This window comes from Barbus barbus, assembly GCF_936440315.1.
Source record: "Barbus barbus genome assembly, chromosome: 37".
In the NCBI taxonomy this organism is placed as follows: domain Eukaryota; kingdom Metazoa; phylum Chordata; class Actinopteri; order Cypriniformes; family Cyprinidae; genus Barbus; species Barbus barbus.
Window position 1 is genome coordinate 5,024,295 of NC_136715.1, and position 9,985 is coordinate 5,034,279.

General features: G+C 38.4%; 1 protein-coding gene across 5 annotated transcripts in view; it reads right to left on the minus strand.

The window, feature by feature from the left end:
- The window catches only part of LOC306856879 (PHD finger protein 13-like), a 9,791-nt gene extending 2,803 nt beyond the window's left edge, over positions 1–6,988 (minus strand). The window contains exons 1-6 of one of the 5 annotated variants that reach the window (XM_079396414.1): positions 6,812–6,988; positions 6,086–6,126; positions 4,419–4,520; positions 4,256–4,336; positions 4,077–4,153; positions 866–1,547 (exon numbers count right to left, since the gene is read on the minus strand). In XM_079396414.1, the coding sequence (XP_079252540.1) occupies positions 866–1,547; positions 4,077–4,151 (757 nt within the window). In that variant the 5' untranslated portion in view covers positions 4,152–4,153; positions 4,256–4,336; positions 4,419–4,520; positions 6,086–6,126; positions 6,812–6,988. Of the gene's footprint in view, positions 1–865; positions 1,548–4,076; positions 4,521–6,085; positions 6,127–6,811 lie in introns of all 5 variants that reach the window. The other 4 variants (XM_079396415.1, XM_079396413.1, XM_079396412.1 and 1 more) reach the window with 4 other exon arrangements.
- Between the last annotated feature and the right edge of the window lie 2,997 nt (positions 6,989–9,985).

Consider the following 9,985-nt stretch of genomic DNA (forward strand, 5'->3'; position numbering starts at 1 on the left):
ACCTTTATTTAAATTTTCAGAAAAAAACAGAACTGCGAGATGTCAACTCACAATTGACCTATCGGTAAGCCCTTAGTTGCTAACTGTCTTACAATGACAGCTGTCAGTGTGAAAACCTTGTCCCAATATCTTTTTGATACATTTTGGACACAGAGGGACCAAAAGGTACTTAAATATGCCATGGAGGGTTATATATAAAAGATTTTAAAATAAATATTGTTGGTATTAATTTGGAAGCGAGGGTTCACAGATCACAATCCAAACAGAAGAAGTCTCATATTAATGGTCTTCACGATTGCAAATCCCAGAACAACACTGTTCATGTACCGCAGAGTAAGATTATATTGATTTACATTTAACCAGTTTAATATGAAGAGACAGTGAAATGTAGACCTTCGTTTATGTGTTTTTGATCTACACTGTAGATGACGTGAGAACAGTCCTCTATTTAGGTTTGTATGTTGGCATAGACTCACTAACTTTAACGTTAGCTAGTTTTAACCAGAGATACCTTGCTGAACCGCAAGATGTCATTAATGTTCTGCTTGATCAGATGAAAATTGTAACTTAATGAGAGTATGACAACCAGAAAATGAACGTTTTCATCTTCATTGGGATTGGGGGTGAATGCTTAGGGACATTTTGCTCTGTTTTGTTTGGGTTTAGGAAATAGAATAAAATTAATTCCATTGCCCATCCTCTCAGGATACCTGGAATCAGTGTTACAAGTACCCCAGGCACATCGTTTTTCCATTTTTGAAGAATAAACCCCATACAATTGATGCAAGCGTCAGATCTTCCACTGTTTCTCTATACTCAATACTTTTGGAGGGCCCTGTATTTGGGCCTGAAACGTTCTGCTTACCTGAATCCACCATGATGTCCTCATCATCCCCCGATCCATCCTCATCTCTAAACACCACTTGTTTCCCCTGACGGACCACAATCCTTTTACCAGAAAAACCTTCGACCTTCAAGGCTTCTGCCTCTTCTTCAGGTTTTAAGGTTTTCTCGATATCCTCTGACTTTGGACTTGAATTTTTAGAACCGTTCCAGCAAGGACGACCAACATCAGGCTCCTCTTTGCATGTTGCAGTAGCCGGTGAACTCAAGGCAGGTTTTGAACTTGTGCCAGTGCGCATAGGCTGGTCGCTACCCATGCCGTCAGTGGGTACAGGGATGCTGAGGTAATCTTCCGGTTCTTCTTTGATGGTACATTCATAATTAGAAATCTCACCTTCAGCACTGGGAGGAGTGAATGGGGCGAAAGATCTCAATTCCTCATCCTTGCTCTTCCTCAGCTTCTTCTTCACTTTGTCGGCCTTTGTTCGACCCTCCAGCAGAAGACCTGCTGATTTCAGACGTTTCTGAGGCTCGAAATCTTCACTCGCGGGTCTCTTGAATCCAGCAAAGCTCTTGCGGTTTTTGGGTGGGGGCTCGTCCGGAGACGAGAGGCCGCAGCCTAGCCTCTGGTTGTCCCATCCGTCGCTGTCTGCAGTGCTGCCGGTGCTGTTGGGAGGACTAGAGCTGTTCCTCAAGTGCGCCTCCTGTGGACAGCAATTGAAAACACTAATTTAACCACTATTTCACTAAGTCTTAAACTAGTCCCAGACTAAAATGCATGTTTGCAACTGAAAATTTCTTGCTCTGACATCTCTTAAAATATGTCAGTGTCATTGTTCTGTGTCAAGATGCCCACCTTAATGTTTTCTTCTAATGCATTTTTGTAAAAGTTGCTTAAATATCTTAATTTAACTAAGGCCTAGTCCTGGCTTAAGCTAAGCCACGTTTGTGAAACCGGGCTTAAATTTTCTGAATTAAGACAACGGTCTGAAGTCTGAAGATGAACAAACAGTGACCAAATAACTTCACTGCATGTTTCAAGAAGACATATGGTGAAATTAATTAACGGAAAATCATCCACACCCACGAACCCTGCTGATTATGGTGCAATATTTATAATGACAAGAAATGCAGACCACACTGGTGCAAGATGAAAATGCCTAATTACATTAAATAAAGATCTCTAAGATGGAACATTTCACAGTATGATAAAGGCTAAATAGAAAATACAGTGCCTTGCAAACCTGAATCATTAATAGGTGCGTTGAATAAAAGTTATAAACTTGAAAATGTGTCTAAATCCCGCATACTACTCAAACTTGCGTCATTATGAATTTTTAGTATAAACATTTAAGTCAAGAATTTGCTAATAAAATTTCATTAGGAAGCAATTGTCTGATAAAGGCTTAAATGTAAGATGTAATCGTGAAATCTCCCAGCAACTGTTTATTAGATCAATGACCAGTTCAGTGACAGGAAGCGCTAAGCACCAAGCAGTTAACTGAATCACCAAATAAAAAACATGATTACCAATATTTAAAGAACATGAACACCAGCACAATGACTGGTAAAAAAGTGACTATCACAAACCAGGGTAATAGAAGCACAGTGCCAAGCTCTTGTAGAGTCACTCCTAAAATTAACAGCTACCACCTAAGAGAAACAAATGACTGGTCCTCGGAAATGCAAACGTCTGCACAATGAAACCACTCTCTGTAAAAATAAGGCACACAAATATCAGGTTTATGAACTTCCACTGTATGTTCAGAGAACTTAAAAACATCCCCCACATTTTGCTGTCAAACCATAATCAGCTTTCTTGGTCACGACTAACGAACTCAGAAAAGCATGGATCCCACATCAATGGTGAATTATTTTGGCGCATTTCTCTCGGCTCCATCTCTGTCTACCCTTACTTTTGTTTATACCCTCATTTACTGTGTTTCCTTGTTATTAAAGCAATCATTATTTGTGCGCAATAAAGGGCTATGTCTCCTCTGTGCTGAGTAGCCTTCGGAAACAAAGCAAGTAGTAAGCAAATAAATAATAACGTAAGACTGAATTAGAGGAACTGCATAATCATATGATCTTTCTGAAAACAGTCTCTATATAAGCTGAAAGGATGTAAAAACACATTATGAAATCACTAGCTGTTCCAAAACAGTTAGCTGCCTACATAGACATCATTTTAGACAACAGGCTTCTGTTAATGTGAAGGCTGTTACGAGAACAAGATAGTTTCACAAAGAAGGCACTCCCAGAATGCATTGCAACAAGCTCAAAGAAAATTCTATCAAAATGGCAGACCAAAAGCCTACAGTGGGACATTTCTATTAGATATTGCCTACTTCCAAGCATAACGTTTCTGGAAGTCCAATGCTCAGATGATGATATGGAAACCAAATCCACAACAACAGCAAAAAAAAATCCTGGGTTTTATTCCATTACTGATGGCTGAATTAAATGAACATTGAACTGATGCTATTAAGATGAATAGCAAAACCATTGTTTGATCTGAAATTGTTTCATAATTAACTATCTTCACGCAGATATTGAACTGAATCAACACTCAACTGACTTGAGCTGAATAATGACACCATTGTCTTTTTAGAGCTGCTTTACAGCTGAATTTGTCTCATATTTAATGACATCTCTATCAATTACATTATTTTCCAGTTAAGCTTCTTTGAAACAATCAGCAGTGTACACAGTGCCTTGACCTGGGTTTTAAACACCTATTCCTATCCCAATATACTGGTTTTATTATCATAAAATGTAGGAAGTTTGACTCTCCAATGCTTTTTATTGATGTTTATCATTAACTGTATACTTTTACTTGGGTGCCACCATCTTAGTGTATCATCATTCATCTGCACTTACTCTTTGGTACCCAAAACTTACTATTTTTCCCCACATTTTGTTATTATCTAACCATCATGACAGCGTCAACAGAGTTGAGAGTCGCATATTAGTTAAGATGTTGTTCCCTTAGAAAGCAGCACCCTACGTAAGCAGCTCTCTGGGTTTTGGAACCCTTGGGGCTATTATCGGCCCTCATGCATTTCCCTGCAACAGAGTTTCCTCGATTTAGCCTCCATCCATTTGAAGGATCTATTAATGGGAAGACCTGAAACTGAAGTGTTTGTGGATGCACACACACTGCTGTTGTGAAGAATGGCACTTAGAAACAAGGTCTGGGATGAGAATGGAGGAGACTGGAGTGGCCCTCTTACCCTGGGAGGGAGGGCTGAGGTTTTTTTGGAGGGGGGGATGTCTCTCAGCGGCCGTGACATAAGAGCCACCACCATTTCTGTGGATTAAACAAGAGTATCAGCAGCAAAGCAGCTCATAAGAGGCGTGCCACCAAAAAATAAAAAAAAATCCTATGAACACCACTGCCAAGGATAAGAACCTCTGGAGGTCGACGTGTCAGATCGTTGAGCGATCTTGAGGAAAGCAAGGCCACTTCACCCTGCAACACTGACAGCACTTTCTATCAAACGTACAAGCACAGTGAGTAGCATTTTGACCACAATCACCTCTCAGTTACATAACGGAGACATGTTCATACTCACCTCCTGTGGATAAGGAATATAACCGGCATATGCGAGCACAAAAGTGCAGAACTTGTTGAAATCTTCCACTGTCCGTTTCCGCTTAAATGTTGAACTGTAGCCCTGCAATAAAAACAATGTCAATAATGACATAAATCTTTTAAAGTGAATATTTTTTTATCTATTTAGTGCCATGAGTTTAAAAGGTTAAATCAGCATTTCATTCATGCGAAAATAATTAAAGCCACTTTTGTCCAAACAGCAGTGCCATATGTTGTTGAGCCAATCAAAAATGAAGCAATGTATGCCTCATTAAATTATTGAACTCATTTTAAACCAAGGGTAAAGTATGAAAGTGTACACCCATGGAACAAAACTAATCAGGATTACGTTAAAGTGTATAATTTCTGCACCACTTATAATGTCATCCAAATGTAATAAAAAAACAGACAAACAGGTAGTCCCACCCCTAGCACACGCCATTAGTTGAGTCACTGTTGTTGTTCTGGATTGGTCCCGATGCTCAAACAAACACAGTAATGGTTTCAGAATGGTTTATAGGAGAATCAACATAGAACAGTTGATTTATTGTCTCTGTATATAGAGTTTTTACAGCTGCAGTTGGGTTCCAGAGATTAAAATACCATTCATTTTCTCCATAGGGGAACTGATTTTCAACAATATCTTATAAACCTTTAAAGAAAGACATACTGTGTGTGTTTATATTGAAGCCATCAGGCTGCATTATTTCAACTTAATTATTAAAGAATCATGTTTAATAACAGAACACCCGGTACAAAACTATATTACCCATGACTGAATCGAAACAAAGAAATAATGCCAAAATAATTATATTCTGTACATATTCTTTAAATCAACAGTTGTATATTTCTCCATATGTGTGAGAAAATATACGTACATATTTTAAAATATGCACTTATAAATCTCTAGCCTCTGCCAGAGAGTGGAGGAGTAAAGCAATCTCTGCGCATGCGCTCTCACGCACTGGCTCTGTGTCAACTGTGCAAATATTCGACATATTGACACCAACGAGCAAAACGACACATCACCGTCAATTAATTACACGATCGACACCAATGTAAATTCGCTTGATATACTAAAACGCCGTTAGCATCGACAAAACTGCATGTCTGATGTAAACACGTTTTAAAAAACGTGACCGAAACTTAAAAGGCTTGTTTTAGCAGCTCGATGCACATTGACTCAACACTAACAGCCCAAAAGAGCACGAAAACGAGTTTAACTAAATAAAGCCCTTATGAAAATTGTATAAACGACGAGGGAAAAGCAGAAAAAAGACTCAGATCTTCTTTAATTCAATCAAGCTAAACCGCATCTAATGAGTTAGCCAGACATTGCTAATGGAATCGGTTAAAAACAACGACACTATCCCTTCCTTTGATTAATTTACTTATTTTAAGAGGTACAACTGGTAAATAAATAAGTAAATTCACTGAAATGAGATATGTATTTTTATATTTTCGATTTGGTGATCGTACATTATGTACAGTGTTTAACAAGGGAAGCCTAATTTGCCGTTGCATTGAGAATTAATCGGAAAATATATTCATGCAGAAACACTAAAAGGACACAACATAATCTAAAATAACAAAAACTATCATAACTGGGTACACAAATGATAAAAAAATCTGAAGCTTTTAAGTTACCTGTGTGTCAAATGGACAAGTCGTCGAGCTGTTGTCCATTTCTATAACGTTAATGTAAAAAACAAACACATCTGTTTTAGTTTACGATCACATTACATACCACATTAACCACAGATATAACATAAAAACTACAATTAAATAGATTTACTCTCCTGTTTTGATGCATATTGTATATTATGATTCCATCTGACTAAACCAAATAATTATTCAAAAATATTAGACAAGCTGTTCAGTTCAATCAATCATCACCTTGTCAGAAAATTAAAGTTTTAAAAAAGGGATTAATGAGATTATATAATGCATATAAATCACGTCAGGTATCTCCACACCTAAACAAACTGCAAAAACACATATAACTTAACTCTTCTGAATACTTTATATATTAATCTTCACATACGTGATTTCACTTCATTAATTATGTTTCCGAATCATTTTATTAAATAAACTATGCTTTTTAATCTTTTTGATAGTCAGTCCTCGAGCTCTGTTAGCCTGCTAGCGACTAACTTACAGACTTGATCTATTATGTTTAATAACACTGTATCATTCATAACACGTCAATTATGATCAATATCCACGACTACACAACTAGATCGAACTGTAATGTCTTTAAACAAAACTTTATCCACTTTTTTCCTCCCCTGCAGGAACTTGCTAATTGGCTAGCCGTCACGCTAACATTGTTGTGACTGATGTTTGTGTCTACAGTGTCTTATTCTCGTTTACCTGCCGCTGAAACACAGATAGTGGGCCACGAGACGATAAAAAAAGGCAGCTAATTATCCTGGATCGAAAAACAGGCGATGACAGTGGCAGGAGAGATGGAAAACAGTGATGATATATGTCCGAATATGATGAAGATGTGATGGGTGAAACCCAGACAGACAGATCTGCTCATCTACCAAAATAAAAGTCCTCATTGCATTCATATGGATTACCCATCTATTGGTCAGTTTACAGGCCAGAAATATAATACACACGTAAAATGTGTATTATACACTTAGAATGGAATTAGATTTTTTAAAAATCAAACCATGTGACATGTATTTTAAATAAATAAACCACAAAACAAAGATAAGAACAAAAATCACTTGATAGAGTGTATAAATCTTTTTTTTATTATAAAACCTCTTCAATTACTAAAAGTAGAGGTAAAGCACAAATGGAAAGAAAATGTGTGCAAGCAGGTGCACATACCACATTTACATGCAAATCAAATCACTTATGAAAGTAATAAATAATAATAAATAAGCACACTGTAGTGGACAGCACATTCCAGGGCCCAGTTTATGGCGGGGCCCCTCTCTGACCACAATAGTGGACAAAGTTTTGCTATATTTTGATTGGATCTTGGTGGACTAACATAAGCAAACTGTCCAACGCCATTTGATAAAGATGCCAGGACAACAGTACCTTCCCAAAAGGCACTCCTTGTTCCGAGTCTGAGTCCTGTTACTGGGAAGGCAGCAACAGAAACACCTTGTTCTGAATCTCAGTCCTGCGAAGGAAGGGACAGCAACAGAAGATCCGAGTCCCCTGTCTGCAAGGGTGAGTCATTAGCAGATCAACCTCAGTTCTGAGTCTGAGTCCTGTTACTGGGAAGACAGCAACAGATCACCAACGTTCTGAGCCCCGGGCCCGTGAGGGAAGAGGCAATAATAGATACCAAGTCCTGAGTCTCCAGCTTCGAGGCAGCCACAGATACGACCATGTTCTGAGCTTCCAGTCTGTGAGGAAAGAGATAATCTACGCTCAGGCTTCAGAGTCTTCGTCCAGTGAGACAACAACAGATGCAGCACGTCCTGAGTCTCCATCCTAGAGAGACAAAGAGGATCGACCAAATTCTGGGTCTCTAGCCCAGAGAGGCAGAAGACACACAGACATTTGCAACAAGGTTAAGCTGCGGCGAACAAACCTTCACTCCAAGGTACCTTTGCTTGCATGTTCCAGGCTAAGGACCTTCTGCACCTACGCCAGGGCCACATCTGCATGTTCCAGAATTTAGGACCCCTTTGGTGCTCCAGGAGATCAGCATCATCCAGCGCTTCGTGTTCAAGGGTGTCGAAACGGATTCCTGCTCCTTTCCCCACTGCATTGTTACCAGCACAATCTGTGGATGAAGTCATCGCCACCGGACTGCTCACTCAACCACAGAGAACGTAACTATCACCTATCCAAACCTCTTCCAGAGACCTTGGCATTGTTGTGTATTATCAGTATATGATTTTTCTAGTTGACATTAGATGTTATATAGCTGATTTCAGTTGATAACAAATAAGCTTTCAGGTATTTGTTTGATGCATAATAAGGTTCTTCTCCTTACTTGTTTCAGAGTAGTGACAGTTTATCTCTCCAGATAACATAGCTCTGACATAGCAACATGATCACTTGCATTTTGTGTATCTTATGCACTTTATTCCTTTCCCATTGATGGTATTAATTTAGTAGTTGTTGATTACTCTCTATCTTTTGTTAATAAAATCTATTTTATTACACTTGTGTCTTTCTTGTGTTGATAAGTGAAGTGACGTGTGGCTAAATATGGTGACCCATACTCGGAATTTGTGCTCTGCACTTATCCTAACCAAGTGCACACACACAGCACACCCGGACATGCCAGTCGGGGCTTTGGTGCTTTGCTCAAGGGTCTCACCTCAGTCGTGGCCTGGTGGCCCCGGAGGAGGCGTGGCTTGGAAGAGTGATTTGCAGGGAGGGTAATTGGGTTCGTATGCTTTCAAAGCTAGCTTGCTATTGCTAGCCTCTCCGAAATCGCATATACCATACCTGACCCTTCTTGGTATTGAGTATACAAGTTCATGAAAAAAATTGCCACATCTATACTGTTTAAGCCACAGAAGGTGTTTCACCTTAGGAGAATGTAAATAGTCATTGTCATGTTGAAAAAATGTCCATAAATTCAGAAAATGTGGAGAGGGTTTGTAAGAGATGTGCAAATTCATGCACAATGCCTCCACACACTCTGTGAATTTCTGTTACTTTTGCTATATGATATTTTCACACATGTACACAATCCCATCAACCTGCAGGGTGGGGTTTATAATTTTATTTCCTCCACTGGTTATAGGTTTCTATTTACAATGTGTTTTTGCAGCGTCCATCAGTGTATCCAATCCCAGAGATATCTGTTGATTTCATGAACAAAATGGCCAATCAGAGGTGTTTAAAACCCATTTAATCCCACCAGTCGACCATGTAAAAGGTTTTCATTTATAAAGCTTTAAAAACATTAGTCTAATGTTTAGTGCAATTCCTGCAAATATGTACAGTTTCACATGATTATTGCAAATTGTCACATGACCAGAGCAATTTATTTCATGTTTGCACCTTGAGAAGATGATGCATCAAAGCTCCAAAACGCATGGCTAGTAAAGTATGTTAACATAAAGATATGACAAAGATTTTTGGGACACATTAGGGGTGGGAATCTTTAGTCACCTCACGATCCGATTCCGATTCTGTGAGTCACGATCCGATTCCAGAACGATTCTTGACCTACTTATCCATATTAATTAATTAGTTTACCGACTTGAGAATTTTAAAATCCTTACATTTACATATCCTTACATAAGTAATTAAGTACTTTTTAAAATAATTACAAATTTAAAAAAAAATAATGAAAATAATTTTACACTAATATAACTTCAAAACATACAAGCAAGTAGCAAATAATAAACAGGAGCATAGAAACCTATAACAAACAAAGAGTGTTTCGTGTGTTTCTAAAGCAAACTCAGCATCATCGCACATCTGGTTAAAAACTAAACTCAGAATCCAGAATCAAGATGCATCGATGGATTGATTTTTTCTCCCACCCCTAGTACACATTATCTTTAAGGTGTCTAGTAAAAATATCTGAATTCACATATATTCAGTGTTGTA